This window comes from Lycium barbarum, chromosome 3 (assembly GCF_019175385.1).
Source record: "Lycium barbarum isolate Lr01 chromosome 3, ASM1917538v2, whole genome shotgun sequence".
Lineage (NCBI taxonomy): Eukaryota > Viridiplantae > Streptophyta > Magnoliopsida > Solanales > Solanaceae > Lycium > Lycium barbarum.
The window spans coordinates 147,740,352-147,757,648 of record NC_083339.1 but is presented as its reverse complement, the minus strand read 5'-3'; the positions used below and the strand labels follow the sequence as shown (position 1 = coordinate 147,757,648).

Genomic DNA, 17,297 nt, shown 5'->3' with positions numbered 1-17,297 from the left:
GTCGGATACTATTCGCCCTTGACCGGGGTAATGCTTGGGCCGGAGCTGAGTGAGGGCACCGACTGATCTGCCTTCTGCGTCGTTGAAACGGCCAAGCCCGGAGACCCAAGCATTCATGGCCGTTGGTCCGTATAACTATCGGTCCGAGTAGCCGTTGGTCCGTGTGGTCATTGCACGCGGGCCACGCGCCAGTAGATTTCTGTCATGGTCAACTACCCACCATGCGTGTGTCAGACGGCGCCGTCAGTCTAATCCCATAAAATCCGTGCAGAGCTGTCCTTGATATTATTATTTTATTAGTTCACATTATATGAGACCCATGGAGGTCACACTATAAATAGAGCACATTCCCTCCTTTATAAGAGCTGTCCTTGATATTATTATTTTATTAGTTCACATTATATGAGACCCAGGAAGGTCACACTATAAATAGAGCACACTATAAATAAAGCAGCAAGTTTCTGAATTTATAGGAGAAACAAGCTCGGGCTCCAAGAACACTACCGGAGCAATTTTAATCTCCTCCACATTTGGTCAAACTTTGGCTCCAAGGAAAGAATTCTCAGCCAGGTATTTCACATAGGCACATCCAAATTACTTTGGCTCTTGAATGGGGTGGACTCTTACACAAAAGTCAGATCATTCCAAAGATTTCGATTTTTTGATAACATATATAATATGTGCAGGTGATTGAATTTCTCATCTGGATCAGTGTTCTTATGCTCTAAATAACTCAAAAGTTTTCATATATGCTTTAAAAAATGATGGCTTCTGCTGTGGCAGCTTGCACGTCTGTATATCCATCGAGAAAGACCAATTTTCAGTGTTCCAAGTCACTGTGTAGTTCCGCTAGGAGAAGAAAATCAATTACAAAGTGCAACGGTGGGAGCTTGGTGAATGGTTCAGCTAAAATGAACAATTTCATGAGTTCCTGGCATACTTGCTTTGGTTTTGAGCCCTGCATGAAATATTATTTACCCGGATCGTCTGTTTCTTTTTCGTCTTTCTTTGCCAAAAATGCGTTTAAGCACGTGCCATTGAGTCAAAGGCAGAGGGGGATGCGTGCTGCTGCTCATTCTGGTAATTTCACTTTAATAGGTGACACCTCTTCGTGGAAATTTTTTACTCAGGGATATAAAAGAACGGAAAAGGGTCAGATTTACCCCCGTACTCTCATAAATAAGTTATATTTGTCATTTGTTATATTTTTTTGATATATTTATCCTTGTTATTCAACTTTAGGACTATATTTGCCGTTGTACTCTATTTTTGGTAGGGCTGGCCATAAATACCGAAAACCGAAAAACCGAACTGAACCCAACTAGTTTGATTCGGTGTTTGGTGTCCATCGTCAAAAAACCGAAACCGAAATAGCTGAACCGAAGTTTGATAAAACCGAATCGAAAAATCGAATGCGCACCGAAATTTAATACATTATCCAAAAAAATTAAAATAGTCCAGGCCCATTAAGTTTAAAGCAAAAAAAACCCAATTGTAATAAGTCCTCTTTTGCATTTGTATCCCTAATTTTCCACTTCAATTGAAAAAATCAAATATCCTTAACAAAGAAAGGTAATTTATGTCCTTTATGTGTTTTCTTAATTATTCTTACGGTATGTATATAACACCTAGTAATCCTATGTCATGATTATAGTTTTCTGTTCTTGTATATCCTGTTTGTTTGATTTTGATTTCAATTTATCAGTTTTATGTTTTATTGCTTTTGAGAATATGGATTAGTGTCAATGAAATCGCTTCTAATATTATATTAAAAAAACCGAATTGAAAAAACCGAAACCGAACCGCACCGAACTTTAAAAAACCGAAATCGAAAGAATCGAATCGAACTAGTTTGGTTCGGTGTTTGGTGTCCACCTTCAAAAAACCGAACCCGAAATAGCCAAATCAAAGTTTGATAAAACCGAACCGAAAACCGAACGCCCACCCCTAATTTTCGGGCCATATTTACCCTCCTTCTGTTAAATCCCTTGTCCTCATCTTTATTTTCCTACGTGGCGCCTACGTGTAATTTTAAAAAAAAAGAAAAATAAACCCAACCCCCCCCCCCCCCTCCCCCCGTTTTCTCAAATAGAGATTATTTAACAATCTTGACATTCTCAAATTTGAGCTTCAGTGGTCCAGATTCCAAGATTCCTTTCTCTTTGCAAATAGAAATTATTTAACAATCTTGACATTCTCTTTTTCTTGTTTAATACTTACAATTTTTAGTTGATTTAGTTTGGGAATTAATACATATATTTCATCATCTAATTTTTGAGGTATGTTTTTTCAGACCGTTTGTGCTAATAAGAAAGTTATCTTATGGTGTATTTTTTGCATGAGTTTTTTTTTTTTTTTTTTAGATGACTCCATTCTGGCACTCTTAATTTGTAAAAGAAAATACGAAATCACCCAAAGCACTGGAACAAAGCATCAACCTCTGGTTCGACCCATCCGCTGATTTTCACACCTATACCATTTTCTGGAACCACCATCACACCGTGTAAGTAGACAAGTTAACAATTCCCTCTTTAATTTTTAAGAACACAAAAATAATAACTACTTTACTGTTTCTAACTTTGACGATTCTACATGGACGAAGTTCACGTTTAAAGTGTTCAAGAACAACGAAGCAAGAGGTATACCATTCCCAAAACGGGAAAGGGCCAAATATACCCCTGTACTATAAGAAAAGGGTCAAATATACCTCTCGTCATACTTTGGGTTCAAATATACCTCTGTCAATTTACTATTGGATCAAATATATCCTCTTTCATTAAATTTGTCCGTGATACTGACCTTTGATGAGGTGCATCCTCCCTCCCCTCTTGTTATTCTTTCACCACTAAAATTTTCTTCCCCTCCACAGTCATTGCCACCGTTAAAAGATTCAACATTATCACCACTGTCCTGAAAAAATGGCTACTCGGCCCCTTAATCCTCCACCGGATTTTAAGTTTCTATTCACTCCACTGATGATAACGCCATTATCACTACCAAGGGCTTCATCTGGATTTCTCTATTTCTCCCAACACAGAGACAAAACCCAGCAGAAGAACATTAAATTTCAAGCTTAAAAAACTCAAACCAAAATCAACTTCAGATGGGTCAATTATTTAATATGAATCTCAAGAACATTAAATTTCAATGTTAAAAATGAAAACCTACATCAAAATGAATTAACAACGGGTTGCTTGTTGATTTGGGGTTAACTTTTGCGAGTGGGTTGCATTGAAAAAATGCTTTGTCCGAGAACAAGTTATTGATGGAAGATTCAAAATTCAATTGTTTAAAATGCTTATGAAGTTTAATACTCCACCGCATGCACCGTCAAATAAGGTTTCTGGTGGACCGATGGTTGTGATGCTCGTTTTCATCGACTAAACCGACGCAGAAACCGTCGACCGGGTGGCGGTAATGGTGGTAGTGATGGAGGGGAAGGAAATTTTAATGGTGAAAAAACAAAGAGAGGGGAGAGGTAAAATAGGGTTGGGGCGCTGAGGTGACATTCACCTCATCAAAAACCAGTGTCACATATTACTAGACAAGTTTCGCGTCACGTGCGTTGCACGTGTATATCGAGTAATGAAATATACATTTCCATAAAATAATACAAATAATATTAAAATAAAACTTTAAGTAAATAATTAAACATGAAAGAATAAAATACAAATTTCTAATATTGTTTAACGTGAATCGTCATATAATGACTTTTTTATCGAGATAAAGATGATGAGATATCGTCTAAGCTTATAAAATAAATAAATAAAATTTATTTTTTATTCTCATGATCTCAAATAATATCTGAATGCAAATTTTATTTATTCTCATAATTTCAAAGTTGTTTTTCCAAATAAAATTGCCCCATATCATTATATTCCACAAGTTGAAAGTAATCATCCACATTCTCTTTATGCATGCAACCATAATATTTTATGTTGTTTATAGATCTCCTTTTATCAATGAAATAACAAAGTTCATTATAACATTTACTAATATCATTTCTAAACACAACAGACATGCATTTCAAGTTTATCACAAGATATGTTATTTATCCTAACATTTGTGAAAATAATAAGTTTCTCAAAATCAGAAAGGGTTAAGGAAGATAAATAAGTAGACAAGAAATGGAACCTGATTTTTGTAGCATTTTTCTTGTTGACCTTGAAATTTTAATTTTCTTGGCGGCAGCATTTGTCATGTGTTGATTTGACTTTGAGGATACAATAATCAAAATCTTGTTTTTTATTACTTCTCCACAACCAATTGTTGTTTTGCTGCTTGTATTGTGACATATTTAATATAAAATTCATGGCCTTTTCTTGCAAACCAACTTACCTAATCCATAGAAGTGTCCAGCAAGTTTTTGACATTCTATTCTTTGTCTTGTACAATTTGTAAAGTTCTTTTTTTGTCTTTCTCTCAAGATACAATTTGTATAGTTTGTCCTTGCAAATTTTTGATTGAAACGTTTGACCTCTCGCACAAATCCTTAACGTATAATCCATATATATACACCATGCAAGTAATGTAAACAATTGAATAAATTATGATAAAACCCAAAACTTGGCTAAGCAGCCAAGGGATTGATGATTATAAGAAACCAAACTGAAAAGTAAGATAATAGTCAACCTCTATAACATTTCACTATAACATCCATCATCTAAATAATATGATGCTTTCATTATTTTTTAATAATTAGGTAATTAATTTTTTAAGAAGGATATTTATTAATTTAATTTTATAATTTAGGGGGTTCTTCAGTCTGTAAAAATAAAACATCAGAAGCTTATGGCTTTATGTAGAAGCCAACAAAAGGCAGAGCCATCTTTTCTTTAAGGCTTTTCTTTAGTATTTTTTTTTTCTTTTTTTGATAGGCTATTTTGAATTTTTATAGTAAATGTACCAAACACATCTTCTTCTATTTTATTTTCTCTAGTATGGCCTATGACATTGGGGCAAATGTGCTTGGAGAAGTTTAGAGTAACAAAAAGAATTAAGTTTTTTCCTGATTCTTTCTTTTTTCATAGTTTTATTTGTCTTCTTTCATATATGAGTATGAAGTTAAAAGTATTATCCGGAGTCAGCATCACTATTTCCATGGATTCATTCTATTAATATGGTGAGGAAAAAGAATCTTATAAGTTACTTTTCATCGAGGAGAAAAAGATTATAGTTAATGGATACTACAAACATTTGGTTCCCTTGCACAACTCAAGTTCCATAGGTCAGTTTAAGTTGGTAATTCCTTATTGGTGGAAGAATCACAACTACTACTCACATCAATCATTTGAAGAGTATTTATCCCTCAAATAGACTTTAGTCTGCACATGTTGTGTAAACCTGACCAAGTATTTCTTAAATTAAACAAAGGTCATCACTCTTAACAGATAGTTGGGTGACATCTGGACAATTAGACATTCAACCCGTAATCGCAGCGAAGTATTGTTTACATAATTCATCACTCTTAACAGATAGTTGGGTGACATCTGGACAATTAGACATTCAACCCGTAATCGCAGCGAAGTATTGTTTACATAATTCATCACTCTTAACAGATAGTTGGGTGACATCCGGACAATTAGACATTCAACCCGTAATCGCAGCGAAGTATTGTTTACATAATTTATTTAGCTGGACAATTAGACATTCAACCCGTAATCGCAGCGAAGTATTGTTTACGTAATTTATTTTCTGATGGTCTAGACTTTTCGTGTAGCACACTGTGTTGTTAGAGTTTGAAGAAAATAAAAGACTACACATAATATTCAATCAACTGTATTAAACTTTAATCATCTTCAAAGTATAACAATTTAGCAGAATATATATCAGTTTAATAACAAATTGTAGCAGTAAATCCAAAAGAAAGTTAACTTACAATTGATTACTCCATAAGTAGATATCAATGGATAATAGCCTGAACATTAGATAGATAGACGGGATAGTAGCCCGCAGAAAATTTCAACAATCAAGTAGAAGAGGAAAAAACAGTGAAACGAAAATATTGAGAAAAGAATAAGTTTCTAATAATTGTAGAGTAGTTGTTAAAGGCCAAAGCAACCATTGGCAGAGTAAGTTAAATAAATGGCTCTTCAAATTAGAGTGCGAAGAATTGCGTCTATTCAAATTTCTAATTGTAGGCGTGTTTTATTTTTATTGTAGACTTCTTATTTTTTTTAATAGGATATTTAAGTAAGTGAAGGGTAATATTATAATTTGACTTTTAGATTCAGGGTTCATGTTTTTAATATAATATAAATATACAACTTGGACAAATTTAACGAAAGAGGCGTATAATTGATATAATAATATAACGGTAGGGGTATATTTGATCCTTTTCCCATAGTACAGGGGTATATTTGGCCCTTTTCTGTTCCCAAAATCCCAACCCATGGCGGAGAAGAGGGCAGTTTGGGTTCACTTTTACTTTTTAAAAAAAATACTTCTATTTAAAAAAAAATTAGAGTAAGAAAATAAAAAATGGGGAAGGGATTTAATGGAAGGAGGGTAAATATGGCCCGAAAATATAGTACAGGGCCAAAGATGGTCCTGAAGTTGGATGACAAGCATAAATATATCAAAAAAATATAACAAGGACAAATATAACTTATTTAGTACCGGGGCAAATCTGACCCTTTTCCGATAAAAGAACTAATGACACTGCTTGTCACGTTGAGTTCGTACCTCGCTTGATCAAGCGCCTAAGGGTAATAAAGCCATATTATGTGATCGAATCTTGGAAACTATGTTTGGTTTAAGATGTTTTTAGTCTTAAAATTTTATGCTAAAATTATAAAGTTCGGGACTTGAACCATAGGGTGGTTAGAGAAAACAAAAACAGTGGATCATGAACTGGTTTCCTATACTTGAGCGACAATAAAATATTTTAAAAGTCTGGAAATTAAATGTTTCAGCCAACTTTGACAGAAAATAAGAAACTACTCATTCTCAGCAATTGCAATTTTCTTTTTTGGCGAAATGAATGAAAGGCTGTTGATGCTTTTTATGAAAAAAAAAAGTAGTATTTAGTATTATGTTTAATGAGGCTATCGTACTACAGTCTTTAAAAAGTTAAAAAATAAAACTCGTCGAGTAGAGTTAATAATTATAATAATGTACTTGAATTGTATATTATTCATATATCTTGAATAGCTAAATATCTGAAACTAATGCTTTAAATAATAATGTCCTCCATTCTCAAAACAACTATATGAGCTTTTACTAATTATTTATGGATTGATGTTCGTGTTATGTGAGGAAATGTAAATGAAATTTGCACATACTGAGAGAACTTGAACCTTGTAGACATGAAGGCATGTTATCTTTGTTTATACATATCATTCAATATATGTTTCACCTGCCTATCAACTTTTCTAGTATATGTCTTCGCAAAATGTTTATACTGCATGACTCCAACAATGTGATGAACTGCTCTTTTTTTATTTGATGTACTTCTAGGCAAAACCATGGCCGTGGCCGCGGAACCTGAAAAGGAAGACACAACAAAGAAGAAACCTCTTATGAAGAACAGGAGAGTTGTTGTGACCGGGGTGGGTGTAGTATCACCAATTGGTCATGATCCAGACATGTTATACCGTAATCTTCTTGAAGGCATCAGTGGCATAAGTCAAATTGAGGCATTTGATTGTTCTGAATTTCCCAGTGTAATTTACGATGATTGCTTTAGAGTGCCAAACAGTTTTATCGCCTAATGTTCTTCACTACCACAAATATCTTTCTAGTAGATCTTTGACAAGTCTTCGTCCTTGTGACAGAGAATTGCTGGAGAAATCAAGGAATTTTCTACTGATGGGTGGGTTGCACCCAAGCTTTCGAGAAGAGCAGATAAGTTCATGCTCTATATGCTTACTGCTGGAAAGAAAGCTTTGGTAGATGGTGCGGTCACAGAAGATATATTGCAGGACTTGGATAAGGCTAGATGTGGAGTCCTAATTGGCTCTGCCCTTGGGGCAATGAAGGTAACAAATGAACTTGCTTAAGATATATGACATAAATGATTATTTTCCTGTAATTCGTTGCTGCAAAAAATGTCATTTAGCAGAAAGATGATATAGTTCTGAGGAGAATCTTAAAACTTGTAAACCGTAAAAATCAAGTAATGACTAATGAGGTCCAGTGCAGATTGTATCTTCTACAGCATATTAGAAGTCCTCTTTTTTCATCTCCAAATATTTGCACTTTGATCAGATCTTCCATGATGGCATTGAGGATTTACGGGTGTCGTACAAGAAGATAAATCCTTTCGGAATACCTTTTGCAACAACAAATATCGGAGCAGCCATGCTTGCAATAGATTTGGTAAGTTACTTATAAAATGGATGAGATCAAAATATGATTGAACGAACTGTTTCCTCAAAGTTGATTGAAACAACTACAGGGTTGGATGGGTCCAAGCTACTCAATATCCACTGCATGTGCAACAAGCAACTTCTGTATATTGAATGCTGCAAATCATATAATTAGAGATGAAGCAGTAAGTGTGTGAATTGCTGTTTACTCCGTCGTCTTCAGTATGTAATTTTCAGACCATGTGAAGTATAATAACACTCCATCTGCAGGATATGATGCTTTGTGGGGGGTCTGACTCGGCAATTATTCCTAGAGGTTAGTTAAATATGGTATAACAATCTTGGGAATGATGTAGTTATCTGTCATACTCGAAGTTGTCATCCTTAAACTGTGATTGGTGGCAGGCTTAGGAGGTTTCACTGCTTGCAGAGCCTTGTCGCGGAGGAATAATGATCCAACAAGGGCTTCACGCCCTTGGGATGTGGTATTGCAATCAAATTTCTGTATTTCTCAGCCCTTTCAATCAACTGTTGATGAAAATTCGGCTTTCTGATGCATAAATTAGAAATGCTACTTGATGTATTTTGAAATCAGCAGTTAAGTGTCATTATATGAACAATTATGCATGGATTTCTGCACTTCTTCTTGGATAAGTTCTTAAACATGGAAGTCTACGGATCATTGTGACTTCCTACACGTGTATATTTTTCTACTTTAATTAGGAAAGAAAAGAGAGTATCTTCGAATTGTGAGTCATGTTTGCTAGTACTATGTTATTACCTTTCTTCGAATTGTGAGTCATGTTTTCTAGTACTTTGTTATTTCCCTTCTAAAATTATTCACCGCATAGTAGCTTGGGAACCATTTTCTTAGTTTTGCTCTTAAAGATCTTTCTGATATTCTGCTGCTGTCTACTGAGCTGCATTTGTTTTCTTGATGGAGTAGGACCGTGATGGATTTGTGATTGGGGAAGGATCGGGTGTCCTACTCTTAGAAGAACTAGAACATGCAAAGGTATGCTTCGACATAACCAATACACAGAAATACGCATCTGATAATCTGGAGTTACTTTAATCCATTCAGAAGGTTTAGTCAATTTGATTGCATCTGTGTTTTTTTTTTCCTGATTAATTAACAGAAGAGAAAGGCTAAAATATATGCCGAGCTTTTGGGCGGAAGCTTCACTTTTGATGCTTATCACATGATAAAGCCACATCCAGGAGGTAGTTTTAGTTTTATACTTATCTACACATAGTGCTATTAGAAATATAATATCTAAGATCCTGAAATTGGTGATGGTGGTTTTCCTTGATCCTTATTCTGCTGTTAGTGCTGCATATTGCTGGTATTCCTGCTCAGATTTGATATCGTGTATATAGCCACTGTAAAGCATGGAAACCTTATATTTTTACGGATTTCTCATATATACCTTACAAAATAGGAAGTGGAGTTGTTCTCTGCATAGAAAAAGCCTTGGCTCAATCTGGGGTGAACCGTGAAGATGTCAACTACATAAATGCTCATGCTGCATCAACCCCAGCTGGTGACCTGAAAGAATACCAGGCCATTCTTCATTGTTTAGGGGAAAACCCTGAAGTAACGCTCTTATATGCTTCTCTTTTTTGCTGGGCAAGTACTCTTATGCACCTTGTTCTCCGCAAACTTCTCTCTAATGCTCTTAAAATGATTTCCTTCCCTTTCAGCTTAAAATAAATTCAACGAAGTCCATGACTGGTCACCTGCTTGGAGCTGCTGGTGCTGTGGAAGCCATCGCAACAGTTAAGGTAATAAAGTTTAAGATGGTCGCATACAAATTGCTTACAAGCTTAAGATGCGCATACAAATTGCTTATACAAGCTTAAGATGGACTTTTAAACTCATAGAGAGATGAAAGGTTTAAATATAAACTTTCATGAAACTTTGCTAATACTCATGGTTTAAATATAAACTTTCATGAAACTTTGCTAATACTCAGTTTATGGAATTTAACATAGGCCATACAGACAGGTTGGATCCATCCAAACATCAATCTTGAGAACCCTGACAAAGGCTTGGTATGTCTCTGGTGAATGGGCTGAACATTTTTGTCAAGCTTGCACATCTAATATTGTTGCTACTAAAACTATGTTCTAATGTTGCTCCACATGATATTAGGATATGAATGTGCTGGTGGGCTCTAAGAAGGAGCGCTTGGATATCAAGGTTGCGCTCTCTAACTCATTTGGCTTTGGAAGACACAACTCGTCTATTCTATTTGCACCTTATAAGAATGTCTAATGCTTGCCAAATATCACACTTAAAGAATGTAATGTTTTATCCACGAGGGAGGCATTCGTGGTTGTGTTGATCTTCATCAAGTTGCCCTTATAAAAGACTTCTGTATGCCAATGAAAACCAGAAAATTTACTATTCATCTTCAGAAACGAAAACAGGTACGTCTAGGAATTGATGTGCATGTGAGGATTGTTAGCATTTATAGCATTCATCAATGAGCTTGACGAAGCAAAGATCCTTAATACTTAAGCGTATAGTTCATTCCTTGTGTATGTTATTATTAATGTGTGAATTGTGATCACAAAAGAAGTATTAATTTTTGCTATGTTCAAACAATGGCAAGCTCACCAGAACATGTAACAAGCATAAGCCTAGATACTGGTTGACTTTTGACATTGATTAACCAAAAAACAAATAAAAAATATTCAAGTAATTTTGACGAATAATCCTAAGCTCGTTAAATTTGTTGAGATAAGTTTTATGACATTTTGAGCTGTCTTTAGTTATTACACACAAGTTGCGACAAATGGGATATTCCTCAAGAAAATATACTACGTAAAGGACAGGATGAGGTCTAACATACTGTGATTAGATGATCTGGATAATCCTATAGAATGAGATAGGAGCAGAGATTAAGATTGTGTTTGGTCTTTCTGAAGTCCTTTTCTGGACTTCCTCATGGAAAACATTTTCCTAAAAAAGGTTACCATAACAAGCTGTGCGTAAACTAAGCCTGTGAGAAATGATGAACGGAAAAAGTAAACCCATCTTTTTGCCATGCTATGCAAATCCATTTACTGTTTTTAGTAAGTTCACATACTCAGATGGAATACCTACAAATATAAATGAAGCTTTAAAAGATTCAACTATTCGAAGACGTGCAACAAAGACGCTGACGGTTAGTAAACAAAGCACCAGTACTCCTGTGCATGGAATTCTAAAGGATATTGGAAATAGTACAGTGAGGCCTTATTTGTAATTTGATGTATATTCTCAAAGTCGTTACCTTCATCTCCGAAACTACAATAACCTATTGGAGAGCAAGTTTTGAAGTTCATTAACAAGATAATGTAAAGAGAACCAAAATTAATGTCATTTCTCAAAGTTTGGAGACAGTGTTCATCACGGTTCCTTTCCTCTGTCTTACACTATAAAACTGACATGGTTCAAGTCGCAACCATCAGCTGAAAAGCAGGCGCAACACGTGCTGGACAACTGAAATCTGTGGTGGTTGTCTGGGTTGTGCACAGTCTGATGGTGACAATCAGGAAGAGGCATTCAACAGTATTGTCGTTGCTGAGCTGCATCTGTATGGAAGCATTACCAAATCTTTGTTCTGACCCAGAAGAGGAGAATGACAACTCCAAGGACAATAGCAACAGGCGCCCATTTCCGAATCAAAGCCTAAAGTCGTCAGTTAATGAATCAGTAATTAAAGTACTATCAAATATCCAGATGCACAAGCTTAAATATAACAAATGAGACAATAGCCATCAGTAACATAGGCTTTCAGAAATAACGTTTGCTCGTGTCTGAACTTAATAAGCCCTAAAAAGAGGTTCAGAAAAAGAGAAATTTTTATTGCCCTTCTCTGTTGATTGTACTAGTCTAAGGCACAACTAGTCCTGCAACAACTAATCCTAGTGCACGTAGAGCTAGAATAGAGTGATTTTGCATAAGTATTCTCCTCCCATTCTTAAGCTGTCCAGGCTTTTGTTCAACAACATAAAACCTCGTTCGTACTAAAAACTGCACATGTCAAGTCCCATAAACTTCAACAAGATCATCATACATGAGATTGCTGAAAATCCTAATGAACATTGCTTGAGCTTCTAAGTTCTATCTTCATTATTCTGAAATATTGTAAATGCAACATGATGGCTGCATTTTAGGAGAATTATTCTCCTCCAATTCTTAAGCTGTCCAGGCTTTTGCTCAACAACATAAAACCTCGTTCGCACACATGTCAAGTCCCATAAACTTCAACAAGATCATCATACATGAGATTGCTGAAAATCCTAATGAACATAGCTTGAGCTCCTAAGTTCTATTTTTATTATTCTGAAATATTGTAAATGCAACATGATGGCTGCATTTTAGCAGAAGTCGAAGAAATCACACCGAGTTTATGTTCCTTCAGATCCTTGTACAGCTTTAGCATTTGTATTATTAAGAGTGTACAACTTCCAAACAAAATTATGAGGTGCGTCATCTTGTGAAGCCAATGAAACTAACCTGACGATTTAAATCTTTCGCTTTATCAGCATATATCCGGGATTCAGATGTCAAACGGCTAGACATCTGACTGACCTCTGCAAAAAATGATATTTCGACAATCTAATCAGCTATTATGATCACACATAGTATAGCAAATAGGACAATGAACATAGGAAGGGTGAAAATAGAGGGAAAACCAACTATATAGAAAACATACATCATCATAAGTGTCTGATCAATGTCAAATTATTTTCTGCTTCAATATAGCACATATGATGCAGCCTACACAATTATAACTTAAAGTATTTGAGGTTCCTAAAAGGATCAGGGTGTTTGCCGGGGGGGGGGGGGTGGCTGTACTGAGTTATACTCTTCAACTTGGAAGTTTTATGATGGAAGAAATCATTGTGAATGCAATCTGCTGTTCTCTGGGAATTAATGAGGAGAGGTAAAGGAATGAATACTTAACCGTGTTAAATTACATTGTTAAATTTTAAGGACCTCTAAGTGTGGTCTTTAAACCATCTTTACTTCTCAACACTATACCATATTGTTCACCCTCCTCTGTTTTTGTCTCCCAACCTACTACATCAAGACATATAAAAGTTTAGACGTCTTAGAGTTGTGATACATACCATTGGACACTTGAAGTTCTGATAGGAAAATCTAGGAGGTAACCGTAATTTAGAATTTAGTGAGACTGCTAAGGGAAAGGGAGAAAACATTACCATCAACTGATAATCTAGGATAACAACATCAATCAACTAAGTTTCAATTCCGAATTAGTTGGGTTCTGCATAAATCTCTTGTAACCGCTCAGCTCCATTCAGGTCCATTAAATTTCACTACTAAATTTTAAGACAAATTAGGGGTACATAAAGTGAAGATTCTCTAAATCTCAAACTTGTTGTACACGGACGTACAAGTCTATAACCAGACTAGAAAGACTCCTCACAAGCACCAGAACTAATGCAAGTGTAATACCACAAACTCAATGTTAATACCAATTAGTTGGCATTGCCTATATAAGAAACTGAAAAATTAAGTTAACAGCACATTAGCACAATGTCTTTTGAAATTATCAGATCGAAGAAATCCAGAACGGACGAGGTATTGTTCACAAGAGTACTGGAAAAGTAGCTAATGTTAATTTATGGTACTTAACATCAGGCAAATGTTAAAATGAGAAACTTACGGTCCAACTTTTCACCAACGCCAAGAACTTCTTGTACATTTCGAGTCATTATCTGATGAACTTCGTAAAGCTCATCATTCAACTTAGAAATATTGCGTTGAGTTCTTGTATCCTGGTACAGTTTCTTCGTCTTCTGAATGAATGTATCTTTTAACAACAGGGAAAATATCACATATTGCAAGCATTAGAAAATTAGTGTCAACAAAATATAATTGGACTGGAAAAAGCATAAAAGAACATAATAGCTTACCAAATTTAATAAAAGCATAGGGTCTAGCGGCAGTTTCAATTTGACTCCCATTGACGCGCTCAAACTCATTCTTAAGGTCCTCCAGGTATTGAAAGGCAAGTTTCTTGGGATAAGAGCGATCACACATTGTCAGATAACAAACATGCCCTTCAATGATGTAACTGAGAACATGGGTTAAGAGAATACTAGATATATGGAATGCACTTTTTCATGAGGGTAACAAAGAGACAGAAGAGCACTATTACTGGTAGTTCAGACTTCAGAAAGTACACATGACAAAAGAAGTAGTAAGGGCAACAGTGTTACTCCGAAAGTTCACATATACTTTGGATGAGTTAACGATCATGATGCCAAATCATTCTTGAGATCTCACATTCAGTCAGCCAGGATAATGATGAAATTGATGCTACTCATAAATCCAGTAAAAAAATAAAAGTGCAATGTTTTAGCTATGAAAGCTTATCAAGTGGAGAAACTACTAGCCAAACCAAAAGAATGTATTTGCAAATGGGGTCAAGAGTATTTAACGGCTTCGACACATCTAAGTTGAAATCTCATTCATCTAAAGCACTAAACCAGCAAAACTGATCATTTCTGAAAAATCCAGAAAACTCCAACTTGTCTGTTAAATTGAAACCAAAAGAAAAAGTTTAAGGACTATGAATGCTGAACATTCCATCAACAGGAGTTTTCCTTTTCTAATAGGTACTGACTTGATAGAGTTTTCAAATTGATATAACCCCAATAACCAGCACCAATATATACAACACAATATAGTGTTAACCCATAAGTAAACCAGTAGAGTCATATTGGAAAGATAACATGAATAAAAGGATACTGGAAGATATAAGGTCCAGTTTCGATAGACATCCTTGAAGCGTCATTTTGGCGCATTGACAGGTTCTTGAATAAGGCCTTGACCTGCTGTTTGTAGAAATCTGCATCTGGAACATCACGACCATCATCCAGCCCCTCGGCTAAAGGAAGTCCATCAGTAACACGAGCAATCAAAGTCAACTTCACCATCTTTCTTCCCAAGCATACAGCTACAACAAACACAAAAAGATGAGAATTATACTTTTTGCAGCCCAATTTCGATTTTTTCTTCTGTCCATGCAGTCCAAACAAATAATGCATTATACTCCGGTCCGTGCAAAAGTTTGCTTTGAATCTAATAAACGTAAAACTACTGTGTACTGAAAATGATGAAGTAGCAGCTCTGCATTCAAGAGTGGTACATTACACTTGCGGAGGAGTACTTAACAGCTGAAGGGGAGTTAGTAATTACTTTAAAAGCTTTACAGATTAGTCCTTATGTTTTAATTAAAACTATGTTTATTTACACATTTGTCTAGTTGTATTTTCACATTGATCACTCACTTATAGTCCAGGCCATTAGTCACACTCTTGGAAAGGCAGTAGATTATAATTAATCTGCAGCTCATTTCGAAGCATAAATGAAAATCCCTAGTTCTATCATGTTAACAGTAAATAACTCAATAGAAGTCGAATTCCTTAAACAAAGTAAATGATCTCCATGGAACATTCATGTTACCATATGCAATTTCCTTTCATGTTACGGTAAATAATTCATGTTATCATATGCGATTTTCTTTCATTTACAGTAAATAATTCATGTTACCGTATGAGAGATAAGCAGACAAAACTGATCTGCAGAAACATTCTTTATAGACAGTAATGGTGCAAATCTAACCCTAACATTTCGAACTACGACATTTAATTCGAATGTAAAATGGATAAATTTAAATTGAATAAATACAAAATCAAGCAAATATAATTACCGATCGATCATACGCGTGCCGATCGCTGATTTTGACAAATTTTGTTAAGAATTTGAATCGCTGGTTCTGCAATTCTCAGATTTCAGAGAAATGGAAGATAGTTTAATAACTTTAATAAATGGGATGGGGAAAAGAGGGTTTTACAGAGATTGAAAGGGCACGGTTGATAAATATAAAAAGTGTTTATAGACATTGGCGTAAGCTTAGCTTAAATGGGATCGGGGCAAAAAGAGGGTTTTGCAGAAATTGAAGGGTACGGTTGATAAATATAAAAAGTGTTTATAGACATTGGCATAAGCTTAGTTTAAATGGGATCGGGGCAAAAAGAGGGTTTTGCAGAAATTGAAGGGTACGGTTGATAAATATAAAAAGCGTTTTTAGACATTTACATAAACCGTGCTGATTTGTCATTTTTTAATTGGCAAGGGACGTGCATGTGGTAATTGATTTCACCCGTCCGTTACATTAATTAATTTTACCAAAAATAGCACATTCTGTGGAAGCTTAAATTAGTTCAGAGATACACTCGATTCTGAAATAATAAAAGTTTTTTTTTTATTTTTATTGTGGTGTTTGGCCTGTTTACATGCACCTGAGCTAATTTTAAGGTTATCTGCTACCTCACACCAACATAGTTATCAAGTAACATGTCCACTAGGACTTGAATGAATGGAAATAAATCACCCGTTTAGTTTGAAGAGACCATTTTGGTTTAAAGATAACTCACTTCAAATAAAAAGTATTTCTAAGCATGCAAAGGGACAAAAATATTAATAACAATGTGGATAGCATAAAATTTTGAATTCATAATAACTGTCACCTAATCAATCAATTAAAACACAGGTGGATTAAGTGGTTCTCAATTTAATTTTTATACATATTTATTTGATAGATTTCTCAATACGTGTATAAGATTTGAGCTAAAGCGACTGAGTTATGTTGAATCCATATATTAAAGAACCAAATTTGAGGAGAAGTAGAAGAAACCAGAGTTACCAGGGTGCTCGTATTGATGTAACTTCACAAGTTCTGTTGCTTCCAGAAAATTTGATGTTAATTCGTGGAACATCAAACCGAATAGATGATCAATAATTCAACCATAAAAGTTTTGTTTTATTCTATTTGGTCAGCATAGCTAAATTATGAAACAAATAGTAGTAATGGATGTTCAACACTTCAACCATAAAGGTTTTGTTTTAATCTATTTGTCCTGCAAAGCTAAGTTATGGTGCAAAAGTAATAGATGTTC

General features: G+C 35.1%; 2 protein-coding genes across 2 annotated transcripts; one reads left to right on the top strand and one right to left on the bottom strand.

Moving 5' to 3' along the window:
• The first annotated feature begins 764 nt into the window (after positions 1 to 764).
• Positions 765 to 10,806, top strand: LOC132631541 (3-oxoacyl-[acyl-carrier-protein] synthase II, chloroplastic-like). The gene is made up of 14 exons (XM_060347111.1): positions 765 to 1,080; positions 7,459 to 7,664; positions 7,776 to 7,979; positions 8,063 to 8,116; positions 8,209 to 8,319; positions 8,399 to 8,494; positions 8,580 to 8,625; positions 8,715 to 8,794; positions 9,256 to 9,324; positions 9,449 to 9,533; positions 9,752 to 9,906; positions 10,014 to 10,094; positions 10,305 to 10,364; positions 10,465 to 10,806. Exons 1-14 carry the CDS (start codon positions 765 to 767, stop codon positions 10,585 to 10,587), a joined length of 1,686 nt encoding a protein of 561 aa, XP_060203094.1. The 3' UTR covers positions 10,588 to 10,806.
• A 723-nt stretch (positions 10,807 to 11,529) lies between these two features.
• LOC132633510 (25.3 kDa vesicle transport protein SEC22-1) lies at positions 11,530 to 16,220 on the bottom strand. Its single transcript, XM_060349981.1, has 6 exons — positions 16,049 to 16,220; positions 15,085 to 15,292; positions 14,247 to 14,407; positions 13,997 to 14,143; positions 12,820 to 12,896; positions 11,530 to 11,988 (listed from the first exon to the last, which is right to left on the bottom strand). Exons 2-6 carry the CDS (start codon positions 15,270 to 15,272, stop codon positions 11,905 to 11,907), a joined length of 657 nt encoding a protein of 218 aa, XP_060205964.1. The 5' UTR covers positions 15,273 to 15,292; positions 16,049 to 16,220; the 3' UTR covers positions 11,530 to 11,904.
• Positions 16,221 to 17,297: the final 1,077 nt, after the last annotated feature.

Bases quoted from the DNA above. Each gene is read 5' to 3' on its own strand.
- LOC132631541 (XM_060347111.1), top strand. From the start codon at position 765: ATGGCTTCTGCTGTGGCAGCTTGCACGTCTGTATATCCATCGAGAAAG. The intron at 8,320-8,398 runs GTAAGTTACTTA...AAACAACTACAG, and splicing joins CCATGCTTGCAATAGATTTG to GGTTGGATGGGTCCAAGCTA. The intron at 9,325-9,448 runs GTATGCTTCGAC...ATTAATTAACAG, and splicing joins AAGAACTAGAACATGCAAAG to AAGAGAAAGGCTAAAATATA.
- LOC132633510 (XM_060349981.1), bottom strand. From the start codon at position 15,272: ATGGTGAAGTTGACTTTGATTGCTCGTGTTACTGATGGACTTCCTTTA. The intron at 14,144-14,246 runs GTAAGCTATTAT...TGTTGTTAAAAG, and splicing joins CTATGCTTTTATTAAATTTG to ATACATTCATTCAGAAGACG. The intron at 12,897-13,996 runs GTAAGTTTCTCA...CATTTTTTGCAG, and splicing joins CGTTGGTGAAAAGTTGGACC to AGGTCAGTCAGATGTCTAGC.